Source organism: Patiria miniata, unplaced genomic scaffold (assembly GCF_015706575.1).
Source record: "Patiria miniata isolate m_02_andy unplaced genomic scaffold, ASM1570657v1 HiC_scaffold_6, whole genome shotgun sequence".
Classification (NCBI taxonomy): Eukaryota; Metazoa; Echinodermata; class Asteroidea; order Valvatida; family Asterinidae; genus Patiria; species Patiria miniata.
The window spans coordinates 13,793,862-13,820,894 of record NW_024037073.1 but is presented as its reverse complement, the minus strand read 5'-3'; the positions used below and the strand labels follow the sequence as shown (position 1 = coordinate 13,820,894).

Genomic DNA, 27,033 nt, shown 5'->3' with positions numbered 1-27,033 from the left:
GGAGCATCGCATGCAGCGCATGCAATGCAGCCCATAATGATCCGAGACTCAAATACCAGTAAACTTGGCTTTTAATTTACTGGTCGCCCCAAGTATATGCAGAAAAGACACGCTTGATCAATTGCACTCGGTATGTGAGTCTAGCACGCGTAACGCGTAACCAAATTTCTTGTCCCCAATGCACTACAAATTTTCCTATTGGCTGAATAATTTGTAGCCAAGTTTCTCATCAACTTCATCAGTATGAGGTCAATATGATGAGGTCAATACGATGAGGTCAATATGGTGATGTCAATATAATGAGGTCTATATGATGAGGTCAATATGGTGAGGTCTATATGGTGAGGTCAATATGGTGAGGTCAATATGATAAGGGCAATATGATGAGGTCAATATGAGGTCAATATGGTGATGTCAATATAATGAGGTCTATATGATGAGGTCAATATGGCGAGGTCTATATGGTGAGGTCAATATGGTGAGGTCAATATGATAAGGGCAATATGATGAAGGCAATATGATGAGGGCAATATGATGAGAACAATATGATGAGGTCTATATGATGAGGTCAATATGATGAGGTCAATATGATGAGGTCAATATGATGAGGTCTATATGATGAGGTCTATATGATGTCTTTATGATGAGGTCAATATGATGAGGTCAATATGAGGTCAATATGATGAGGTCAATATGATGAGGTCAATATGATGAGGTCAATATGATGAGGTCAATATGATGCGGCCAATATGATGAGGTCAATGGCTCGAGTGCTTCCATTTTGAGCCCAGAGATGAGCCCAGAGACGAAGCCAATGCTATGAGAATTCATAATGTTTGCATACCTGCGGGTCATGTGGCCGTTTACTCCGTTTCATCACTGCCATCATGGTTGATATGCAAGCTAATATAGTTGCCCTATTGGCTCCTTGTTTGTCATCCTGTGGTGGAGATGTCTGTGCCTTGCAGAGTCCAATATGCTCAAGAAATCTATTTCCATTCCCAAAAACTCTGGAAAAGGAAAAATGTACAAGTTTTATTAAAAAATAAAAAGTAACCTACCAAATTAATATCAGATTAAAGATCGTACTGGTACTAAACATCATGTGAAATTATTCCGTCTGGCTTGCAGTCATTTAGAAGAAATCAAGAAATGGAGGTGCTTTTGTAAAGAGTAGCATTAATAAATTGTACTTCGTGATCAAAAAGTTGTGCGTTGATTGTCACTTTTTCTCCAAAGTGAAACTTCAACCGGTTACTAGGTTTTGAACATTCTTCTTTGGAATTTGAGTGGTGTTAATATTGGAAACGAACATCACGTGCAAATGCATCACGTGCAAATGATCGTATGCCTTTAACACTAACTCCCTAGGCATTTTTGCTAGGATGTAACCTCAATCAAGAAAAATCCTCCAACTGCCTCCATGTAAAAATAGCATACAGCCTCAATCCTGCAAAATGCTCCGTTATTTCTTGAATGTGGTTCTTCGAAGGGTGACCACTGCCTCAACCCTGCAAAATCCTCTAGCAATCACTGTCAGTATGCTGAGGCAGAGCCAGTGACATCCTGGAGCAGTGTGGAGGATTTCAAGTATAATCTAGGACTAAATTTAGGCACGGCTGAGCATAAACAAAATAAGGTCTGGCCTAAGGCCTTGACACAGTGCATCCTCCAAAATCAGCCAGTTTGGCCATACAGCCTGAATCCTGCAAAATCCTCCATTTTGCAAATAGGATTTTGAAGGATTTGGGAAGGTTAGGGTTAACGAGATGACTCATTACTCTTTCATTGCATCTGCCATCCAGACACCCGTGACTGGTTCCATGATCTCTTGGATGAGAGCACTCTGCTTGTCCAGATCGTTGAACTCGTTGCTCAGCAAGATCAGGACTTCATTCAGGGTGCTTTTCTCCAATTGTGTCAGTTGGTCCTGATCTCCGTTCAACAGCTTGATACGGCGGTAGAGTTCATCAAAGAAATGCTGCAGGGGTAATGGAAAAACACATAAAGCTAACAGAAAAACTGGCTGAATAAGTGATTTGCAATCAATCCTAAATGATAAATTCCCAAATTTGTTGGAAAAATGAACTGCTGAGCAGTGTGATGTTTCAAGGTAGACATCAATGCTAAACAGGTAAACATCAAAGATTCATACCCCATGCTCTTCAAGCAATTAATTTTTTTTCTTTTAACAAATTTAGTTTTAACGGGAAAAAAACTACTTCATTCCGATTTTGAGCGTCTACAACCTTCTGAAAAACGGTATTTTGTGCACAAATAACCCGCCCTGCGAGAGCCTAATTATTGTCTGGCAGCCACTAATTTGACTTTTGTGATGAAGTAATTCAATAACTAAACGTCAGTGGATTTTTATCATTCAAAAGAGAAAAACCTTTGTACTGCTAGGAAAATGGCAATCAGAAAAACAAACCCATTTTTAAAGTGAAACTTGAAAAAAGCACGAGGAATACATCTCTAACTAATTATGTAGAGTCAAGCTTACATGAGAGGTGTTAACCCTGAAAGTGTCAGGGGCCGAATCCGCTTTCCCTGCGCATTTTCTTTTGATATAATTGCTGTGTGATATTGTTTTGTGCTAAAGCTGTTGGCAAAATGTCAAAAAGTTATGCAAGTAGCTTAAACAGGCTGCAAAGTTTTTACACGGCGAAATAAAAAATGAAGAAATTGAGATTGACTCAGTGCATTACCACCATGAATTCTGAGTTGTCTCGGCATATCTTGACCAAGGCGGAGCATGCATGTCTGCGGACATTCTGTACGGGTCGCGTCCTCGTCTTCTGAGAATATAGGCGAGGTAGAGTTTTATTATCGAGCTAAAAGAAAACTGTAGCAAATTGTGCACAATGTACAAGGCAAGTGTGTGAAATGGCACTCTTTTCAGATCAAGGATTAAGTTGGATTGGACCAATTTAAATGTGTGAGAGTGTGGCCTAGTGGTTAGGGTTTGTGACTCATGATCAGAGGGTCAGGGGTTCGAATCCAGCTGCTGGCCATATGTTGTGTCCTTGGGCAAGCCACTTCATCCCCACTTGCCTCTCTCCACCCAGGAGTATAAATGGGTACCGGCATTAGCTGGGGGGTAACCTGCCATGGACTAGCATCTCGTCCAGGGGGAATCGTCTTCTGAGAATATACGCGAGGTAGAGTTTTATTATCGAGCTAAAAGAAAACTGTAGCAAATTGTGCACAATGTACAAGGCAAGTGTTTGAAACGGCATTCTTTTCAGATCAAGGATTGAAATCCATTTGAATAATAAGTATAATAAGTAGGTCACAGTAATCATTTATCAGTATCTCATGAGATACACATATGCCACTCTGAAGTGCTACTTTTGGGCATTTTCTGAAAGACCTCCAGAAAAGCTTTTGTTGTTGTTATTGTCTTTGTTTAATCTAAGATACCTCAAGGGATTAATGTTTGAAATGAGGGAAAATAACTAAATTCAACTGGATTTATGAACAACGGTACCTTCGTTTGTCCAGGTAGTGAGAATACGGCAGCTGAAAAAATCTGTAAAGCAATACAATTTGGATTTTCGTTATCAAAATGTCACACAAACAAAACTGTTATCTGAAAGTATTCTTTCCCCTCCATATTACATTGGTATTACTTGGCATGACTGATTAACATTTGAGATGAAAGACGATATAAATAAAAACAAATAATTATACTTCTATTCTGACAAAAATGTGATAATTCTGCTACAGGGTTATTGTGAATTTGTTCACCATTCCTTTGTTTTTTATATTGATCTCAAGGACTGGCGTTTTCATTTGTATTGTTTTATATTAACTCAAGGGCCTATATGTTAGCGTGAAGTACATCCGTGCTGGAAGTCAGATCTCAAATTGAGTGTTGACATATTATCTTAACACATGACCTGACTACGTGACTTGACATCACGTTAGGCTGAACAATAATTCCTACCTTATCAAGGTAAGCATTCATGAGCTCTGGTTTCTCTTTGACAACTGGAAACAATGTTGAAATTGTAGATAACACATAGGAGAGAAGGGTGGGGTCCTGCCAAAACATGAAGTACACAAAATAACAATCTTGTAATATTGGGAGTGATCATCAATCAATCAATCAATCATCATTAATGCATGGTGTATGCCTATGTCTAGTTATCAATGACTAGTGACATGTGACATTATCTGTCACGTCATACGAGTCGTGTCCTTGCACTGCTATGCCATCAGTCATCAGTAATTAGTGACTAATTTTTTTTTTGAAACCTTTGCTTCGTCTTCGGCTTTGGCTTTGACCCCGAATCACTGAGAGGCAAACCAAATAAAAATACTCCAACTTTTGGCTTCATATCAACCGATTGAAAGTTCCTGAAGCATAACAGGCACCAAAATGTGGTTAGAGTTCCAGAAGTTGAGGGCCTAAAATCTCCTTAAGCCGAAGACGAAGCCAAAGCCAGTCGTTTTGGAAACGCTCATAATGTTGACACTACAGGGTGAGTAAAAAAACGAAACCCAAATGTCGGGACTTCTGTTTTAGTGAAGTTCTGCATGTAGCACTTTCAAAATCTAGGATATGAAAGCCCAATTCATAAGCTTTCTTTTAGTACAAGAATCATTCAAATCATCCCAGTACTTTTCAAGTGACGGAATTTTAAACACAATGACCGTTTTAAAGTTCTGTCCACGGATCACAAAAAAGTTGTATGTTCTTTCAGCAAAACGAAAACAATTCACACACATCCCTGTGCGTCATCAGTTCTACTTTCTAGAGCACTGTTTGACGGATTTTCAGGTGCATTATAGTCACAGACAATAAACTCTTGTTAATAAGCAAAATCTCAAGGGAATGGATACAAAAAATTGAGGTACTCTCAAAATGTTTCCAGTGCATTCACATGGCCACTGCTAAGAGCCAGCGACTGGGTCTGGCTGGACTGCCAAAGTGCGGGCTACAATTGGGCCAGCGGTGAGTGATTAGGCCGACTCCAAAGCCAGAATTCATTGCGGTTACAGGCTGGTTATTATGAATAGAACGCTTGCAGATGCGTTCGATAATCGACGCGCGAAGGCGCGCGACGCCATGTTGTGGGACAGGCGTATATCTATCCATGCACATTTTGTCCCATAACATGGCGTCGTGCACCTTCGCGCATCAATTATCGATCGCGTCTGCAAGCGGTCTATAGAAAATGTAAAAAAACAGAGCATTTGTATTACCTCAGTTTGAAATGAAAGTGTCATTTGTAGAAGTTGCACTAGTTGTGGAGTAATTTCAGTCAACACATCACTCTGAAAGAGCCTAGCGAGTACATTCTCCATGAAGCAGGTCAGAGCATCCCAGCCTATGCAGGATGGTGAATGTGGCGTGCACGTTTCTTTTCCTGTTTAAGTTGCATCAACAATGTATACATGTACATGTGTGAAACTGATTTCTATCAAATTCAGATCACTTGGCTGTTCTTGCTGGATGAGAGTTCACATTGTTAACAAGTCAGGTGTGTTTACAAACACCAATGCCCCGCAACCGTGACTGTTCCCATGACATAACACCACTCTTTTAACATCAACTTACATGTACCTTGGTCACATGGAACGTTCATTGACAGCATTAGTGTCTTCTGTAGGTTTTATATTAATTAATCCCTAACCCCTATGATCTCAGAATAAATACAAGATTTCTATTGTTTTAGCCACTGTGACCTTGACCCTTGACCTTTTGGCCCCAAATGCAATAGGCTTCTTAGGATTACCAAGAACAATACACAAACCAAATTTTAAGTTCATATGTAAAGTATTTCTCAAGTTATTGCGCTGACAACATTTCTTTTGTTTTAGTCACTGTGACCTTGACCCTTGACCTTTTGGCCCCAAATGCAATAGGCTTCTTAGGATTACCAAGAGCAATACACAACCCAAATTTGAAGTTCATATGTTAAGTATTTCTCAAGTTATCGCGCTGACAAGATTTGTCCGGACACACACACACACCCACCCACATACACAAACAGTATGCCCCTTCAGCTTCGCTGCGGGGCATAAAAATGTAAGAGGGTTGACAACATTTCCCCAGCTAAGGCTAACTCCCCTTGTAAATGCGCTGTCAAAACTTTCCTTTTTTAAAAATTGCCCCATGACACCAGCGGCTGCGCCAGAAGTAGAAACTTTCTTTCTCTGCCTTTGAAATAATAAAGATCCCACAAATTAACCTGTGAGATTTTCTTTTGGTTTTATCTGCAAACTTATGATTAATTATTTTTTATCGTCTTCCACATCACCAATGATGGCAAACATTTATATTCTCTTCTGTTTACGTATTTTACGCTTTCACTTCACACCTCAAAATATAGGAAAATCGGGAAATTGTGTTGAATACATTTCACTTGTTATTTCTAAATGGGTCACTAGCTCTGGATTTATGAGAAGGGATATTGCTATCTCATGTGAAGTGAACTACATGTATCCTTGCAATCTAGAATAAAAGAAATTCTCAGACATTAGTTGCCATCAAGCAGACATTGTTTCTTAAAGGGAATGTACATCATTGGCTTTTGCTGTAATTTTCAGAAATGAACTATTTGAGGGGTTAGTATAATAGATCAAATATTGTTACACTGACAAGTTTGAAGCTTTGTGTTCGAAAATGCTGAAAAAACCAAGAAAACAAAAATGTTCAAGTAGTCTGGTTCCCTGACTCCACTAAAGATAAAATGCATCAATTTATAGATGCCGGAAAATTGTAAGGTAAGGAAACCAGTCTAGCTGGTCTGCACCCGTTCATGAACATGTAACCAATAGCAAACAAAATTTGGACTGAAAAAAAATGGTAAATTTGGAGCAGTAGTTGAGAAATAGTTGGATTTTCCAACGGTGGTCGGCCGACCACCGTTGGAAATTTATACAACATACCACTTTTCTTGAAAATGACTTCACACCAGGTGCCATAATTTTACAGGATGCTTCAGACTTTCATTTACCGACATCCTAGTGAGCTATTTCGTAAAAATTTGGTAGTTTTGTTTTCCAATGTTTGGAAATGTTGTATATTCCCTTTAAATTGAAACAACTTTTTTCATCGCGGCAGGCAGTAAGCAGTTTGTGAGAGGGCTAAAATCCTACGCATGGGGCAAGATCTGCCGAGTTTGTTGAAATCGGCTGCAGGTCTAAGATTCACCTCTTCTAACCTACCTGGTTCAATGTCGATTGGTGAGACTATGAGTTGCCTGAACCAATCACAAGCTACTTGGAAGGTCAAGAGAGGGCAGTGATCTGTGACGAGACGTACTAACTCTGTCTGATGAGTACGATGAACTAAAAGGATCAAATTAAGGAGAGGAAGAGGAACTGTGATGAATTGATTGCCGTGGTCAACACTAATCTGTTTACAATCATGATGGAACACTTAACACACAAATGTGAGGTGTTGTGGAAAATGAGACAGAACTGGGCAAAGGTCGAAATGAGGGTTTGCATGTAGTAGGAAAGAGAATAAAATACTCCTGATAAAATTGTTTGTTGCACTTCAATCGGACATTCTGTTGACAAGTTATAGGGTAAAGATCGCATTTTATCGACAAGTCAATAAAGTAAAATACTGAGAAAAAGGTCTTTAAAGTTTGAGTTTTGACGACGTAAAAATGAAAAATGCCAATTGTTTTTTTGTCAAACTCTTGGAAATAAAGCAGACTCATGAAAATATGTCGGACTCATGAAAATATGTCAGACTCTTGAAAATATGTCAGACTCATGAAAATATGTCAGACTCATGAAAATATGTCAGACTCATGAAAATATGTCAGACTCATGACAATATGTCAGACTCATGACAATATGTCAGACTCATGACAATATGTCAGACTCATGACAATATGTCAGACTCTTGAAAACATGTCAGACTCATGAAAATATGTCAGACTCATGACAATATGTCAGACTCATGACAATATGTCAGACTCATGACAATATGTCAGACTCATGACAATATGTCAGACTCATAACAGTATGTCAGACTCATGACAATATGTCAGACTTTTGAAAATATGTCATGTATGTCAGACTCTTATAAATATATCAGACCCTTTTAAATATATCAGACTCATAACAACATATGTCAGACTCATGAAAATATATCAGATTCATGAAAATAGATGTCAGACTCATGAAAATATATTGTAAACTTGTAAATAAAAGTTGTGGACAGACACTGCTTCAAAAATGGACAAGAACACAGACTTTGTAAGAAGTGACATTTGTGACAACTGATAAAGTGGCAACCCCCCCCCCCCCAGGATCCTTTTGAACACAGAAAATGCAACTCAAGTTGGCGGGTTTCTAGTGTACAAATTTTGAAAACACAACTGCAGTGTAAACCCCCATGAGGACAGAAAACAGGTAAACAAATTCTGTAACATACATTTGTAACTCATGTTAAAACAAAAATTGTTTCGGCATATGTTATAATATTTATAAAGTGTTTTAAAGGAATTTCCCTTCCCTTCCCTTTTACGAGTCAAACTCTCGAACCTTGCTGTTACTTACTGGAAAAACTGTACGAGAATTCCTCATCACTGTCATAATCCAGCAAGGAGTAGGTACAAGTAGGAGAGTCATCCCTTGATGGGTAACCAACCTACAAGTAAGGGACAGACAAATTTATTCACAATTAATTTACAACAAAATGTTTTGTAACACCTCACCTACAGATTCTGTCTCTTGATTGGCTGAAAATACGTCACATTTGTTTGTTTGTTTGTTTGTAATTCTTCAGCAGCAGGCCGGGTAGCCCACAAAAGTTTCTCGACTCATTTCCACTGGGGAGTCCTTGGTAGAAGCTATAGAAGGAAATAACAGTTTCAGAGGTGGGACGAAAACCCCAGAAAGATATTCTGGAGAAATTGCACGGAATCAGGCAGGGACTGAAAACCAAATCCACATATTGGCCCGGGTGGGATTCGAACCCAGGCCACAGCGGTGGAAGGCGAGGAAAGTACATTGTACCTCTTATGCCAACCTGATTCCCTTGACATGGTATTTGCTATTTCTTATTATTTTACCACGCACAGCTAAAAAGACTATTCATCGGACAAGAAGACTTCACACTTCTGACCCGTATGTATAGTACGGGTCAGGAGGGGGAACTGGTTTGTCAACTTCCAATACAAAAATTCCGATGCGAGAATCATCGCGTGCGCGCTTGGTAAACAGCAAAACTAGCAGCTAACACATGACGGAGAACGGACCAGTGAGAATGGAGCTCTCGCTCATGAATATGTATGAGGCATATTAATTCTTGACGATGAATACCTTTTGCAGTTTTGCTGTCAGTATCTGCAGGATCTGTGGCACTTTTCCTTGAAGACTTGGATCGAGAGAGATCTGATCATGGCGAAAAAATGCAGACAGAAGAGGAACAATCACGGAGCACAGATGCATGCTGGGATGGCCCAAGAAAGCCAGCAACGTCTCCAGAAAATCTGGAAAGCTTTCAGGCCGACCAACATCCTTCAACTCTGAGCCCTATTAAGTATGGAAAAAGAAAGACATCCATACACAATACTGTTAACATGAAAACATGGAAAAGGGAAAGTACAGGGTGAGTAAAAAAGAAAGGAAACCCAAAAGTCAGGACCAATTTTGCAATGACGTTTTTTATGTTTTTCATACATCCCTATGTGAATTGTGAAAGAATCTGAAAGAAAGTTATCTTTTTTGTGATCCATGGACAAAACTTTCAAACGGTGTTTGTGTTTAAAAATTAAATTGTACATGTAAGCGTGACTTTTCATCTCATCGATTTCAGAGAGAAAGAACATACCCATAAGATGCAGAGCTGGGCGCCCAGCCCTGTCAAAACCTGACAGAGTCGTTTCATAAAGATGTAATTTTCCTCATCCAACCCAGCTGAGCACGCATTTCTGGAATCACAACAAAAAACAGGCAAAGACTGAGATTGTCAAGATTACTGGCTTACTAATGACTGAAGTACGAAGAGAACTTATAAAGATGCTGATTGAAAACAAAAATGTAAAAATTAAAGGTTGTTCCATGTTGAGTGACCCAAATTTAAAAAAAAGTTAAGCGACAAAAAAACATTGAAAGGCAAAATACTGAACACACAACAAATTTAAAAGGAAATATTTTACTGATCGTTAGGAAATGACAGTCTAAAGTATCCTGTAAAATCGTAGCTCCTGGTGTGCTGACATTTTCAAGGTCGGCCAACCAGCGTTGGAGAAAACTGGCGTTTTTTTTTTTTTTTAAACTGCTCTTAATTTTTCAGATCTAGTTGCATTTTCTTTGCAATTGATTTCACACCTGTGAGGGGGTACAAGCCTGCCAGACTCATTCTCTGACCTTACAATTTCCAAATAAATTTTTCTGAAAATTGCAGCAAAAACAAATGTTGTACATTCCCTTTAAGCTTCCACCTCCAGATCATTTCTAAAATGGCCCCTAAAGCATAGCCCCACAACGATGCAACTCAGTGGCGTAAATCCATGTGGGCAAGTGGGAGTGGGAGTGGGGGGGGGGGGGGGGGGGGTTCCACCAAAATCCTAAAAGTGCCATTTAATACATTTGGGCTGTTGGATTTGTGCCCAGGTTCATCTATAATAGAGAAAAACTCTTCTGGACACTACATTACACAAGAGGGCCCTGTTCAATATACAAATGTACATCATTTGCAACACTTTTGGATTTGTCTTATACAAGAGAAACAACTCTGAATTCTAAGGGGCCACAATTTGTTTACATAAGTGTGTATTACACGTTTATGATGTACACATGAAGTAAAAAAAAATTCAACTAAATCTGAGTTGATGAACTAAAAACCACACTGAACAACCCAAAGGACTACTTTCAAGGAAGAAAAATTAGAAACATTTTACTATATGTACAACCTGAAGTCATGATACACGCCATTTTGAACATAACAATACTGGAGACTAAATGTAACAAAAGACGATTTAAAATCAATTTTTTTTTCAGGAGAGTTCACACAATTACACTTTGAAAATTGCCAATTTTGAGTTCACAGCATGCCAAGGAATTTAAGGATATAACATTTTGGATTCCTTTGGAATGCAAAGATAACTTGATATTATGCAAGGGACTAGAATTCACACTTGTACTCACTGGGCAGCTGCAAGAATGGTCTTGATCGCATCGGCACTGAACAAGACAAGAAGGGGATACCTCTCTTCTGGTTTGCCCTGCGGTTGGACACGTAGAAGCAACAAATTAAAAAGTATGCAGATATTAACCCTAACCCCCTGAGGTCAAGGGCTCTTTGGGTGTCAAGTACCAAATACCACAGAGCATGCAGAATGGTACATGTGTTGTGCACACTTGTATGGAAAGAAATGCATACTACAGGTTACTACTCAGTAGTACTTTGTAGCTTTAGGTGAGGTTGGGGTTAAGATACTGATAGCAAATAGAAATGAACACTTTTAATAGCCAATGTACTTGGCAAGATTTGAAAAGAGGGTTTTCAAATTTTCCTTGAATTGCAAAACAAATTGCGTAACCATGTGTCCAAAATTGCCGACAGGCTGTCCAACAGCAAAAGAAAAAGCCAGAAACCCATCTGGCCAATTTGTCCTTAATATTTTTAATGAAGTTAAAACATGAACATAGAAGAATCTTATCGTTTCTAACGTGGAGGTATCGTTAATCTTTTTCAAATTAGTGGTTCATGTATAGACTCTGTGCATGAATAGTTTTTGTTACATCCTGTGTTAGGATACTGTGGTTTCGTTGGTCGAGAACGGCCATGTGTCCACTCCAGTCTGTAAAACCGTATGGTTAACCTCATATAAAATGCGCGTACACCCGCACATGTAGAACCTGCACGTGGGCACACGCTTGCGACTGCACTGAGAAATGCATGCAATGTGCAACCACTCATCGCAGTCTCATCATGTACATCAGGCACAAAAAGCATGCAGTTATCAAGGGTTACAACGCACTAATTTCTTTCATTTTTTTACATAGTAAGTTACCATTTATAATAATAATAATAATAATTTGGGAGGCTAATCATCCTTACTCGCAGCTGGTATGCTAAATTGCAAAGGACGCGGCTACAACATGATCGGGCCGCTGGCACGTAAAGGCGCCTATGGCTGCCGGCCACATCGACCCATATATGACCACGGAGCACAGCCTGAGATCGAAAGTGTTTAGTTTTTCCGGAGGGAGGAAAACCGGAGGGCCCAGAGAAAAACCCTTGTGGCACAAGAGAGAAAACCAACGCACAACTCTACTCACATGTGATCCGCGGCCGTCATTCGAACCGTGGTCACCTTGGTGAGAGGCGAGCACTTTACGCGCAAGCCACCCTATATCATTATCTCATTATCACAGCAGTCAACAATTATTAAATGGCATTTTGTCACCACACACAAGAGCTCCAATGGAAGAGACACCTCACTTGTGCGTGCTGGTCTGCGCATGTGGCACAAAGTATGCACGACTGATGTGAATATGAAAATGTACAACCAGTGGCATCTATGCACGAGCGCCAGGCGCTGCTGGCAATGCATTTATTATGAACATCTTCATCCCTTAAAAATTTGTTAAAGAGCCATTTTCCCTTGAAATTACAGTTAACTAAATTTTCACGGATTTTTCAGCATATTAAGCCAGATCAGGAACCCATCAAAACACCCTTAAGAAAGTCCTTTGTTACCAATGGAGATAGACCAGTGTACCGTTATGTATAACCAATGATAATCCTCAGTGGTCAGGGTCATTAAAAAAACGTGAAAATACCCTTACAGGATTAGTCCTATATACATTGTAAGCCCCATGTGAATGTCTGCGAAACATCTCTTAAAATTCTTTTCACGGAGAAATGGACTTTTAATGAAAGTTTAAGGGATCAGGTGTTCATAATTAAGGGTTCTTCCCTCTGGTCCCTCCCAACGTCCTCCTTGTAAACCGCTGATGAGTGGTGGCATTTATGCATGGAATCAATTATAATAAACACACACATAAAGGCAGGTTCATACTCGGCGTGAAAGCAACAACCGCAAACACCAATTTGTGACGCCAGGGCATCTTTTCGCGCTGCAAATTGGCAAAAGTTGAATACATTTCAACTCTGGCAAATTTTGCAGGGAATGAGTTGTGGCGTAAAATTCGCATTGCATTTGCATGAAGCATAAACTGGCCTTAACACAAAATACAGTCGACTCTCGTTAACACAAAGTTGGCTGGACCTTGCCAAAATGTTTGTTATATCAGAATTTTGTATTAAGAGGAACATCAGTCCCATTCATTGTGCACATAAATGCACAGTCAGGACCAAGGCTTTACGTTTGCTTTAACCAGAATTTGTATTAACAGTGTTTGTACTAATGAGAGTCGACTGTACATGCATTTTGTGAATTTCACCTTTCTGTTGACGATGAGCTGAAGCACCTCTGCTGCAGGACGTTTCAACTCTTGTATGTTGAGCAGAGAATACAACGTTGACAGTAGTGCATTGTTGTCAGCAAATATGTGTTGGCTTGCGACCCAGTCAACATATCCAGTCAATGTCAGTAGAACTGCCTGAGAAACTCGGATGGAGCTTGCTAGCTGTTAAAATGATACACACATAATATAATGGAATTTGGGCATTGGGGAGATGTAAATTTAATTGTGGGGGAGGGTTTGTTTAGTTTTGTCCAAGGGCTTACAAGAAAAAAAAATCACAAGCTGACTTGGGAGGAACTCGAACCCACAACCTTGTGCATGCTAGTGCAGACGTCTTAACACTCAACCACTGAGCTTGCTGAGGTTGGCTGTTCTGTTCAAATCCGAAATAGCATTGGTAAATATTGCAACCAATACCTTTCTAGATGACGGAATTTTGGTCTCAGGTAGATGTTAATTCCTTGCAGGGCTGTAGCCAGATTGGTGGAAGGCAAGGGTCGGGATTACTATTAGGTGGATCTTTTCATGTTGATTACGCATGGAAAAACATATTTGAGTATGTCAATTGTGAGGAAAAAGTGGACCTGCGGCCAGTTTTTAGGGGGGGGGGGGGGGTTGGGGGTTGGGGGGGGGGGAGTGTCGGACGGGCCCACGTCCACCTTGGACAACACTGAGCATACCGTGTTTTTGAAATTATATCAGTGAGGGGCAAAAGCAACTTCTAATTTCTTACAAGTTATCAGGTTCTCTCAATTACTTCAACCAGGCCCATGCCTTGCTGAACTCATTTAGTGAAATGCATGATTGGTCATCAAAAATTGACAGACTGGCGTACAAGTATATTTCAGGCATGCAACTGGGAAGCCACGAAAAGAAAGAGGAAATTCAAAGCTTTACGAGACCCTCTGCATATTTGTCAATGTTTAATGGCGTACAAGGAAGTAAATAAGAGGAAATCAGCTGATCCCAGAGATACCACAGGGTCTGCTTGAAAAACAACAGAACTGGGTCTGCTTAAAAATACCGGAATGGCTGCTTGAAAAAAAAAAAAACAGAACTTTTTTTGTGTGAAAAAGTTACTCCGAGTCCGACACATCTTTATCTTTTTTTTGTAGCCAAGCCCAGTTCCGTTCATTTTAAAATTTTGCTTCTATGGCCTTTAAGCTGTCGGTTTGTTCAATCACTTTGACTTTATTTATTTTGCCTACCCGAATTTCCAACGTAATATTCGACACGAAACATGCACAACACTGCTGTCGGTGTACATGTCCTTTGCACTACGCGCGATGCATTCGACGAAAACATGGTTGGTACCCGACGTTTTTGTATTCATATTTATCACAGCGATCGGAAACCACCGATAACTGAAATGATAGACTTGATTTCCAGGCTGAATGCTACGTGAACACGCCCGCAGGCGGCAGAGACTGTTTTCAAGACTACTTCAGCGTTGTGCCGTGTGTGTGCCTAAATATACTAAATCGAGAGCGCTAACAAGGTAAAAATCAATGCATTTCTACAGGTTTTCTTTTTTTTTCTCTTTTTTTTTGGACGGCCGGAATTCCGGTTAAAACCGGAAAAGTGGCATCTCTGTGATCCAAGGAAAACTTACATGTCAGGAACAGGACAGAAATAATGACGTATTCGAGAATTTCTCTTCTATTCACAAAAAAGCCTTTTACAGTGATCCCACCATGGTCCAACACGTGGTACAAATTCAACAAAGATGGTTTTTAAATATCATTTGACACTGTTATATTGGAAAAGAACGATCAAGTTTAACATACCTCTTTCTCAGCACCGGGTAATTGATTTTGCTGTTGATGAATGGCACACAAAATCAGAAATTATTCCAGTGTAGAATGAACAAACTGCTACAAACAGCTCATTGAATGGATTGACCTGAAATATCTATGTACAAGCATAAAGCAGGAAAGTTAGAACATTTGGCAAAGCCCCAAAGCAACACAGGGTCTGACTACAGTGCATTTTATAAAAAGGCACTCCTGTAAAAGTGACCTACATAGAACAAAAATACAGATATTTAAACGTTTATTCAGGATCTTTCATTTTACATTAACAGATAAAAAAAACTCCCATTCTTGCAGCTTAAAGGGAATGTACTTCATTGGCTTTTGCTGTAATTTACAGAAATGAACTATTTGAGGGGCAAGTATAATAGATCAAATATTGTTACACTGACAAGTTTGAAGTTTTGTGTTTGAAAATGCTGGAAAAACCAGGAAAAACAAAAATTTTCAAGTAGTCTGGTTCCCTGACTCCACTTAAGATAAAATGCATCAATTTATAGATGCCGGAAAATTGTAAGGTAAGGAAACCAATCAAGCTGGTCTGCACCCGTTCATGAACATGGAACCAATAGCAAACAAAATTTGGACTGAAAAAAGGATCAATTTGGAGCAGTAGTTGAAAAATAGTTAGGTTTTTCCAATGGTGGTCGGCCGACCACCGTTGGAAATTTATACAAAATACCACTTTTCTTGGAAATGACTTCACACCAGGTGCCATAATTTTACAGGATGCTTCAGACTTTCATTTACCAACATCCTAGTAAGCTATTTCGTATAAAATTGGTAGTTTTGTTTTCCAATGTTTGCAAATGTTGTATATTCCCTTTAATAGCCAAACGTATTAAGCCTGGCACTGCTTTGGTTTTCATGCATAGCCCTCCCTTCTTTTCGCAAAGATACTTACGAGTTGTTTTAATCTTTCGATGTGATGCGTCAGCAGATGAACCATGAATGTGAACAGTTCGGCCATGTGAGACGTCAGCGCTTGCAGGATATCTCTTCTCCGACTTGTCTGAAGGTTCTGGAAGGCCACAACGTCCTCCACCAATCGGAGCAGCACAAGAAGAACCAGTTCTGTTTGGGTATCCTTATTGTACAGAACACCGGAGGAATGGATACAAATGTTGTGAGGCAAATGTTCTCTACAGAAAGTAATAGGCAGGGTGATTTGGGGAGTTACAGGAAGTAATAGGCAGGGCAGATTGGGGTAGTCTAGGCAGGGTGGTTTGGGGCGATATAGGGAGTAATAGGCAGGGCAGTTTGGGGCAGTACAGGGAGTAATAGGCAGGATGGTTTGGGGCAGTACAGGGAGTAATAAGCAGGGTGGTTTGTAGTGTTACTGAGAGTAACAGGCAGTGTGGTTTGGGGCATTACTGGGAGTAATAGGCACGGCAATTTTGGGCGGTACAAAGACTAGTAGGTTAACGTATTATTCTTAATCTTACCCCATGGGAGCATAGCATGTTGAATTCAGACATCAATGTTGGCCAGTGCTGTGGCCATTCTCTTTTTATCATTTCTACCAGGATGCGAGATAAACCATCTTTGATGCACATTTGTTCCTCCAGCAGATCATGGGTCCCCTGAAAGCAAAATTGTATGTGTGTTAAATCCCTGACTTTTCAAAACAAATTGCTGTAAAACAGAACAAGTTGTACATTTACTGATATAGCTGATATTGGCAAGGCTCTATCATGTCAATACACTATGACGATCAAGGACATAGGACAGCCAATCGCGTGAACACGTATGTTTGCCCAACATGGTCACTTTTGACATGGTCTCAGTAAAATTTTCCCCAAGTCAAAAGTCCATTTCTTACATCGCCTCGGTATTACAAAGTATTAGTCCAATTCGAACACGGCTTAATAATATATTATAAACATTAGGTAAACTCACATTCTGAAAGTAGCTCAACACATATTCCTTCAAGGCCTGCTTGTCTGATGCACCTGCATTGATCCACTGAAATCTACATTAACAACAGAGAGAAATGCACACAATGTACAAGTACAGGGTGAGTCAAAAAAGCGGAACCCAAACCCCCTATATTTCATATTAAAAAAAATATATGTAGCACCAAAAAATAATACTGACTGGAAAGCCAATTTCATAAACTACTTTTAGATGAAAAAAATTACTAAAATTGCTCAATCCCTTCAAATACTATTACCATTTAAACACAATGACCCTAAAGCCTCACTCGTCCAAAAATGCGATTTCAAGAATCGTCATCGCAATTGTCTTCAAACATCACCAGCGATAAAACCTCAGTTTCAAAGTTAAAAATATCAAAGTCCTTCTGAAGGCCTGTCTTTTCAAAAAAGTTGATTTTATAAATCATATTGTTTGCCTAAGCATGGTTGTTAATAAAAATATTGTGTACTACAGTTGTTGACAGCTGTTAGAACAAGTATTCTGTGTCATTTTTTCTTTCTTGTTCCAAATAATCATAACACACTTTAAACTGTTTTTTTTTTTTTTTGGAGGGGGGGGGGGGTGGAGTGGGTTCTGCTTTTTTTGATTCACCCTGTACATCTGGTGACCAAAAAAAACATCAAGACAATTAAAAAAAAACAGGTTTCAAATGACAATCACAGCACTTTGGACGACATTTTAAGCAACTTTAAAAACAAGTGAACTGCGTGTGTCGCCGTTTTCTGTGGTCAATCCTTAGATTTTGTGTTCTTAAAAAAGTGAGATTTTGTGCATTTTTCAGCAACAACCTAAATGACCCCTACATGACCTTTGACCTCAGTAGTCCGATGAAGAATTGTGTCTCCCCACCCAAGGGTCACTTCATCCAAATATCATCAAAATTCATGAAATTCATGAAAACATGCAGAAGATTAATACATTTTTTTTCTTCAAAATCTTAATCTATACATGGGACTACGGTTAGACCTGTACAACTAGTGCAACTAGTCGCCAATGCTAAAAAGCATTGGTAGTCCCGACTATCAATTCCTAAATAGTCAACTACATTTGTAGTCGTTATGCCGTGATTAGTCACGACTATTGAAATTAGTCGCGACTATTGGAATTCACTAGTCGCCCACACCTGAAAATCTGTGATTTAGGCCTAAGTGATTAAAAAGTGGCCCAATAAAGATGCTTTAAGGAATAAAGATTTAACAGTAACAATGACAGAACATGAATGCTATTTCAGAGGCAAAAGTGTTTTCTAATGTGATCCCTATCCCCACAATGAATGATAACAAGTACACATGTGATTCCGTCATTACTTTGCAATTAATCCCAGGCTTTTTTCTAAGAACCATCCTCAAAGCTCCAAAATCCTCAAAAATTGTACACTTTATGTTCAAACGAAGGATACCGACTGCCCCAATCCTCCAAACTGTTGAAACTCACAGTGGTTTGCCTCCATATTAAACTTACTTAACACAATTCTCTAGAAGCTGTAGGCCAAAATGTCTGATGACCGTTGGGTTTCTGAGAGAAGCAAGTTGTTGACCACAAGCCATGCAGTGAGAGTATGGTGCAGTTTCCTTAAACTCTTCACAAAGCTGTATGTTAAAACAAAAACAAAATCCGATCACAATCAGATGAATTCATCATCTTTTCTGTTCCTAGTACATGTAGTACGTGTACAGTATGAACCAGTGAGTGCAACCCAATTTTTTTTTGTATGGTTTTTTTTTTTGGGGGGGGGGCACCTGGGGGGGGATCAATTTTCAAGGGGGCTCTAAAGTCAAATGAAACGTATCACATTGACAGTGAAGTATAATGTGGGTTTTTTAATACAAGATGTCCAATTGACCAATCGTCGTTTACGAGTTAGCCACGCCCCTGACACTAGGTTCAGACAGGCGTTCCAGAGTCGCGCCGAACCAAATGAAAGTCTAGAATTGAATTAAGTGCGTCAAAAGTCCGACGTCTGAAACAATTAGGATCGACTTGACGCGCTTGATGGCGAAAGATCGACTGTTGGAGTCGTTAGAACGACTCAGGAGCGACTTGGTTTCAGACGTCGCTCTAGTCATGAGCCGAACTCAATGCAAATGTATGTAAATGTATGTAAATAAGTAGTGACCTTCAAAAATGAGGACTGCAGGCGATGTGTTTCAAGCGCGACGCAGTGCTTATAATTTAAAAGTTTTCTTTTTGCAGATTTAATCCTTTCAAACACCAGATTTCAATGTCGTGTTACAGAGCAAAAACTTACAATAAATGTACGTCCCACTGTCGCCCCAATACAACACAAGATACATTTTTAAAGCGGAAAACCGAGACTTCCAGTATCCATGTTGTACAGGCACGGCGCAGTCTTGAAATACAAATTGTTCGTACGTGGCGTGACGTGCAAGAGATAACGCGAGCGCACATGGCGTACGTGCTAGCTGTCTTCTTCGATACGCGCGAATTTCGCGCAGTACGCTCTCAATCAGCGTCGATGCGTTGATTGCGTATTACACGCCCAGGCGTTTGCGTATTGAAGGAACGCGCACGCCCATGCATCGACGCTGCACAATCCTGTGTTTGTTGGTTTGTACACAATACTCCAATGTATTAAGTTCGCCTGACTGAAACCAAAATTCTAATAAGGTCGACCTGCCCAGGGGTCGCTCCTAATCTATTTGGTTCGGCGCGACTCTGGAACGCCTGCCTGAAACGGGGGTGAGACAACCCTTTAGAGTTTTGTACACTAAGTTTTTGTTTGTCTCAGATTTTGCGCGTACCGCGTCCGTTTGTATATATCATGTTATTGGACAATATTCACAAGCTGCGTTGACACGATAGGTCAATTGGGAGATGGACTGGTTGTCCATTTACTATTCCCATAAATGTGACTGAAATACTGGACTACCTCCGTACATCAGTCACAGAGCCACGTACGGCCTGTGAGCGGAGCGTCCCGTTGCTAGGGGAGTCAAAAGTTAATTAAAGATCGAAATCATTTTGTCAGCAGAAAATCAACCCAGCTATAGTATGACTGCTAAATAGCACAAAATTGTTAAATTTGGTACCTTCAGAGGTCTAGTTATATATTCAAAAATCATGGTAATTTGTCAAAGAATGCAGACGGTTTTGAACAAGCATGGCGTCTCTGCTATTTACCAGATTGTACGTTTCCCGGCCACCCTAATAATAGTCAAGAGGCCAAAGGGGTCAAAGAACCAGACAGGAGCTTTAATCATCTACTGAGCATGCTATGAGCGTGCATCAACTTTGGCAAAGCGCACTGCGGCTGTTACCTGTCATTCCAAAATCTTTAAAGCCCTCTGCAGTGAAGCGCGCCCTCTTGTGTGCCCTCTTCATCCGCGGTCACGTATTGCATCCGGGCACTTCACAGAGCGCAAACATGTGCAAACGAACCTAGAAATTACGGAACGATTCCCATATCTGACCATCACCAATTTTTCACTTCAGTCCCTGACCAGCCATGAGAAAGTGATAATATGCCCTAAAAAGGCAAATTTAGCACAAATAGCAGGGAAAATCATGAAAATATTGAAGTAGGCCCTTTTTACTAAGTCTAAGATTAGAAAACACACTTAACAATTTTCAGACCGGTCTCACACGGTTTGTGCACAGACATGACAGACATGACATGCATGACAGAGTGACGATGGCCAGATATGGGCCAATGGGACTGGGAATCTTCTCGCACAACAAACCTGATAAGCCTGCAGACGCCTTTCTTGAACCACTTCAGGCTTCATTGCAACACTGACCGCCTCGGTTAGCTTCGCGCACCACCTTGACACTTCTTCGTCCATGGTTTCATTTGAGCAGGTGGCAACGTGGATCACGCATGTAGCACCATCAATCCATCAATTGATTGAACATTGAACTAAAGTACATGCCGTATACAATGCGGTCAGTAGAGGGCGTTATCAAGACTGATGACAAGCCATAGGTGACCGTTTTAGCCGATTTTCGGCTAACTTTGACAGATTTTTTGTTAAAAGCGATAGTCCGTGGGCTGGGGGGGGGGGGGGGGTCCCAGTGCACCCCCCCAACCCACCGCCACCTATAATTTTTGGATCCTTGGCATGTCCCCAATAGGAAAAAAGATGTTAACAGTGAAAATTTAGGGATGTTCTCTCTCAGCTAGGAGGCCAATTATTGGAATTTCATATGATTGAGCTTCGGAGGCATTTTCTTAGCACTAGGGTTGGAAGGGGACGACACAAAATGCTATAACTTGAGCAGATCTGGACTGATCTTAATCAAACTCAGCACACTTATCCTTTATTAATAGGTCTTTCAAAAAAAGTTTGGTTGTCATGGAAACCAACTAAAGAGGGCGCTACAGTGAAACGAAATATATATACATATACAATTATTATACATTATTTTGAAAATTTTAAGAAAAGTTGCCCATCATTAGAATTACAGCTTACTCTTCGTCTTGCAAGCCACCAAATCATAAAACAGGAGTTAAGATATGATTATCCAACTTCTATTGGCAAATTGAAAATCATATTCATTTTTAATAAGTTCAACAACGTCCTGTTGAATATAGGGTTCTGGTATTCTTAGCTTTTGGGTTGGTAGGTGTCAGTTCAATCTTTCAGTTACATGCATACACCTTTTCCAATCTTGGTTAAGCTTGACATGGTATATGTTCATATATTTATCTTTCTAAAAATGCCTTCAATGGTCATGGAAACAGGCGCGGTTCTAGGACCAATATTTTTTGGGGGCTAGCAGGGTGGATCCAGAATTTTTTTCAGGGAGGCGTGCTAAAATGTAGACTGGTTATCTTCTCCAGACACTTAGGCCTCCGAAAATCATGCCATATTTTCAACGGGGAGCGCCAATAAAATCCTAAAATCATTCACACTATATTAACTACAAATGCACCCTTGTCACGACTATTTCTTTAGGGGGAGACCGTTCGCATGTACATCACAATCCTTCTTTTTGCTAATGCAATTTCTTTTTACGGAATTTATTTTTTTTATGGGGGGGGGCTAGACACTTTGGGGGGGGGGGGGGGCTAAAGCCCCCGAGGGCCCCCCCCGTACAACCGCGCCTGCATGGAAACCGTCTACAGAGCCTGACTCTATACCCAGATAAATATAATAATATATATACATTTTTCAATAAGTAGAGATTTTGTGAGTTTTTAGTCTTAGTGGCAGTTAAATAAATGGAAAATAAAAAATAGCAACATGGATGTGATCCATTCTAGCCTGTGGGATGCATACTTGTAAACACAAATGGGGTAAAATATTGAAATTACTTAATATTATGGAAGATTTTGTCATCGCAAAACTATGCGCTAATCTAAGCAGAGATGGGAATATTCTTAGCTCAGCGATGGACGTACGGGAGGTACATTAGTCAACAGAAACACAAGCAACTATCAAATAATTATTGTCCCACTGAAGTTGAGCAACTGTTTACATTTTTCACTGCTTCGGATGGAGACTACCCAAGAGATGATAGGTTTTACATGTTTATCAGCATGGTTCACCTGTATGTGGTTCATTTTGTATTTAAACCCTGAAAGAATCAGTTTAAGATTAAACAAAGAGACTTATAACTTTGTGAGGGTCTTACAAGAACCAGGGGAAACTCCAGGTTTGGGACATATGACAGTACACTCTGCTCTTCGCCAGGAGTAAGAGGGATTCCAACACCCAAAGGGTGTAGGATGACTGGGGCAGGAGATGTTACACCACATGTAGCTGATCATTGGGGGTATCAAGGAAGTTGTGAAATAAAGGTTGTCAGTGGTACAGGAGACCCATAGACTGACTACAAGGTGTGGGAATTAAGCTTTCCGTAATATAGGTGATCGACCCTTTGGATTGTCTGGAAGAGTATAGGGCACCAGATATCACTGTTAGATGAACCAATATCTTGGGGGTACCGTGTCCTGGAATAGACCCAGTGGTTGTCCTCAGACTTTTCAGAATCTCCAGGGAACTGTTGGTCTCTTGCATCCGATTGGGACAGGTTGGAGATCACTACAACTCTATTATAGTCTTGGGCAGCTGAGTACACGTAGAAGTAGAAGTGGGGAGGTCACTATAACAGCCTTGTCGATGTACACTTTCTTTACATTGGCAAAGGATTCTGACGATTCTGAGTCTGAAGGTTAGGTCTTGCTGGTTCTTGTGAGATTGCAGATTGTGGTTTTCGGGGTGTTGTATGAAGAAAGTTTTGATGCCATGATTCAGGTCAGGATGCGTTGAAAGAACAACTCTCATTAAAGGAAGGGGGTGATCTTTCGCATGTGACCCTAATTAATGGGCCTTTTAGGTATAGGAGAACCTTTGGTCGGGAAGTAGAGGAGCAGTAGATTCTCTTACCCATGCTGCCAGATGATAAAGGTGTCATCACTTGACGATGAAGGAGCCAACCATGTGGTCTGTGCTCTGCCGTGATGATGGTGGTCTGCCCAATTTTTTTATTGGCCACAATTGATGACATAAGAGATGCCATTGACTTAGATGACACACAGGTAAGCAGATTAATACCATGAAACTTGTCTGGTGTGGGGTCTGTAGTATCCTTGTGTGTAGGGCCCAGTTAAAGTCTTTCTTTTCACGATGCTATACAGATCAGTTGGCGCTGAGTATGTTGATAAAGAGAGAAATGACTCCCAAGCAGACTACTCTGACAGCGTTTGACTGGGGGTGAGGTCTGAGGTGAAGATGGCAAACTCTCAGAATCCTTGATGCGGTGTTTGGTGTTGCTAACTAGTGGATGAAGCATTTTGGTGAGGTGTCTGGCCGTATTGTGTGTGGGGTCCCCTTTGGAGGCCTTGACGGGGCGCACTGGAGAATCCGGCTTTGTATCATCGGTTGTCTGAAAAAGATTAGGTATTTCGAGCTGTTGGGTAGGAGGATGAACAGTTTGCCTTGGAACATCTTCTCGATGGACGGGTGGGGGTCCTTGCAAAAGGGACGGTATGAACCCAAGTCAAGGATATCCCACACCTTGCAGTTATTATAAAGTCTGCACTTGACAAAGTGGTGCTGCCTTTGTCAGTTTAGAAGATGTGATTGGACTTGTCTTGACAAAGGGAGGTGATGGCTGCACGATCTTGTCTGTAGATTTTGGGATTGGCTGGCTCGTGTTTCCGGAGGGCTCGGTGTATCTGCAGGTGGACCTCGTCAGCGATGGACTTGTAAAGATGACAGAGGCTGAGCTTTGTGCACTGGATGATCTCTTTGACTGCGATGATTGGAGGAATGGGCAAAGTTAACCTAAGCCTACGACGGTGATCTCTTTAGGAGACAAGAATCTGTGACTTGCTGTCCTGGGAGTGGACATGGGCTGGAGTCGCCCCCCCCCCCCCCCCACGGCAGTGACCGAAAAGTTCACAAATAAGGCAATTTGTCACTTGTGAGAGCCCTTCAGCTCCCCCCCCCCCCGGACAGCCTCACCCCCAGCAATAATCACTCTGGATCTGCCCTTGTTGATATTTACATGTGTAATGTATAATGTACCGGTACCGCCCATATGTCCATCGCTGAGCTTAGAATATTCCCATCTATGCTTAGATTAGTGACATAAGCATAGTTTTGCGATGACAAAATCTACCATATATTAAGTAATTTCAATATTTTACCCCATTTGTGTTTACAAGTATGCATTCAACAGGCTAGAATGGATCACATCCATGTTGCTATTTTTGATTTTCCTTTGATTTAACTGCCACTAAGACTACAAACTCACAAAATCTCTACTTATTGAAAAATGTATATATATTATTATATTTATCTGGGTATAGAGTCAGGCTCTGTAGACGGTTACCATGATGATTCAAAGCATTTTCAGAAAGATAAATATATGAACATATACCATGTTAAACTTAAGCAAGATTGGTAAAGTATTTTGGTAAAGCCATGTATTTGGAAGATGGACCTGACACCTACCAACCCAAAGGCTAAGAATACCAGAACTTGATTCAGCAGGACGTTGTTGAACTTATTAATAATGTATATAATTTTATGTTTGCCAAGACCTAACTCTCAAATTAGCTCAATAGAAGTTGGATAATCATAACGTAATTTCTGTTTTATGATTTGTTGGCTTTCAATACGAAAAGTAAGCTGTAATGTTTAATGATGACCAACTTTTCGTAAAATTTTCAAAATAAACATGTATATATATTTCGTTTAACTGTAGCGCCCTCTATACTTAGTTTCCATGGCAACCAAAGATATTTTTTTGAAAGACCTATTCATGAAGGATAAGTGTGCTGAGTTTGATTAAGATCGGTCAAGGTCGGCTCAAGTTATGGCATTTTGTGTTGTCCCCTTCCAACCCTAGTGCTAAGAAAATGCCTCCGAAGCTCAATCATAGGAAATTCCAATAATTGGCCTCCTGAGAGAGAGCATCCCCAAATTTTCACTGTTAACATCTTTTTTTCCTATTGGAGACATGCCAAAGATCAAAAAAATATCGGTGGCGGTGGGTTCTGGGGGGGGGTGCACTGGGACCCCCCTAGCCCACGGACTAATTGGGAACCTTCGGAAATTGGGGACCATTTACTGTGCTCTATTGATCAACGTCCAATATTGAATGTAGAAACAACTCACACCCATACCCACACAATCATTGGTGTCTTTCTACCTTTATTGGAGTTTGAATATAAAAGGCGTAACATCTTTGTAATATCTTTTTACCAACCCCACAGTATGAGATGTGACTCCTTCCCAAAAAGAGGACATTTGACGGTCCAAACAATAATTGTTAATGTTGCAAAATTTAATTTTCAATTCGATTTTCTTCTCATTCACTGCAAAGTCTCGGGGACACAGACAGGGATAATGTAATTTTTAAAGTAATTTTTTTTCGCATGAGGACCCAATCTAATTATTGATGCGAATTGACCACAGCAACCATACAATATATCTAAAAATTTAAACTGCAGATAACCTCAATATTGATCGACTTTCGTTTGTTCTACAAAAAGTCAGCTGCATGCCAACTTGACTGTTTCGTGTCAAATCTGACCAGTTTTTTTTTCAGAGTGTAAACAAATAGGGTTCTCAACGACAGTTTTGTAAATGGAAGAAACATTATAGTTATACTGTAACTCAGACCTTATGAAGTATTGTTAGTATACGATATACAGTACTTAATTGTGACGACAGCGTATCCATCTTTTAATGCCGGGGGAAGGACCACCAAAATCACTGTATCGGCACCCGAACCCTTTTTAAACCCCTCTTTTTAAACGATTCCGCGGAGGGGGGGGGGGGGGGGGGGGGGGGCAAGTTGGGCCTCTGACCCCCGATGGATACGCCACTGCTCCTGGATTAAAAACACACGTTTTAAACGATAGCATAAAGCGTTACAATTTCGCATCATAAATTAGGAAGTCTAATTCAGCAGTAAGTCTAATCTCAGAATATTGATCTAAATGAGTGTGCCCTGTACCCAACAAATGACAATATATTTTGTTTCCAATTTACAGCCGAACAATTGCAATGAAGAGTGCAGATCTGATGTCGTAGGTATAAAACCCCGACTAGCTTCAGATGGGAGACAGTTCCATAGCCATGGAATAACAGTTTCTTCTATGAGGTTTGTGTTGATGAAGTAATAATTAAAGATATAGTCCATCATAATTTGTGCATTTTGTTCGTTTGAAGCAACAAAAGTGTTCACAATCTGATACTGAACAACTAACCTGATGAAGTTTCGGCTAAGCTTCAGCTGTATATTCCGAGAAAAACAGCATTCTAGGATCTCAATTTCAAATCAAAAGTTACTGAATCATGTTTTGAATTTCAGCTATACGCGACGTCGCACACTGATCCGACGAATTATATAGCAACTGCGCGCGCGTGTGCGTCGTGCCAATGCTTGCGCGCGC

At 40.3% G+C, this 27,033-nt stretch overlaps 1 protein-coding gene across 2 annotated transcripts in view; it reads right to left on the bottom strand.

Moving 5' to 3' along the window:
- LOC119742820 (exportin-5-like) overlaps positions 1-21,055 on the bottom strand; it is a 33,717-nt gene extending 12,662 nt beyond the window's left edge. Inside the window, exons 1-18 of one of the 2 annotated variants that reach the window (XM_038219000.1) lie at positions 20,864-21,055; positions 18,624-18,751; positions 17,124-17,196; positions 16,670-16,807; positions 16,129-16,311; positions 15,201-15,230; positions 13,390-13,575; positions 11,125-11,201; positions 9,806-9,905; positions 9,295-9,507; positions 8,530-8,620; positions 7,180-7,302; positions 5,212-5,375; positions 3,950-4,045; positions 3,491-3,532; positions 2,709-2,798; positions 1,782-1,981; positions 845-1,010 (exon numbers count right to left, since the gene is read on the bottom strand). In XM_038219000.1, the coding sequence (XP_038074928.1) occupies positions 845-1,010; positions 1,782-1,981; positions 2,709-2,798; positions 3,491-3,532; positions 3,950-4,045; positions 5,212-5,375; positions 7,180-7,302; positions 8,530-8,620; positions 9,295-9,507; positions 9,806-9,905; positions 11,125-11,201; positions 13,390-13,575; positions 15,201-15,230; positions 16,129-16,311; positions 16,670-16,807; positions 17,124-17,196; positions 18,624-18,751; positions 20,864-20,965 (2,202 nt within the window). In that variant the 5' untranslated portion in view covers positions 20,966-21,055. The remainder of the gene's footprint in view (positions 1-844; positions 1,011-1,781; positions 1,982-2,708; positions 2,799-3,490; positions 3,533-3,949; positions 4,046-5,211; positions 5,376-7,179; positions 7,303-8,529; positions 8,621-9,294; positions 9,508-9,805; positions 9,906-11,124; positions 11,202-13,389; positions 13,576-15,200; positions 15,231-16,128; positions 16,312-16,669; positions 16,808-17,123; positions 17,197-18,623; positions 18,752-20,863) is intronic. The other variant, XM_038219001.1, reaches the window with a different exon arrangement.
- Between the last annotated feature and the right edge of the window lie 5,978 nt (positions 21,056-27,033).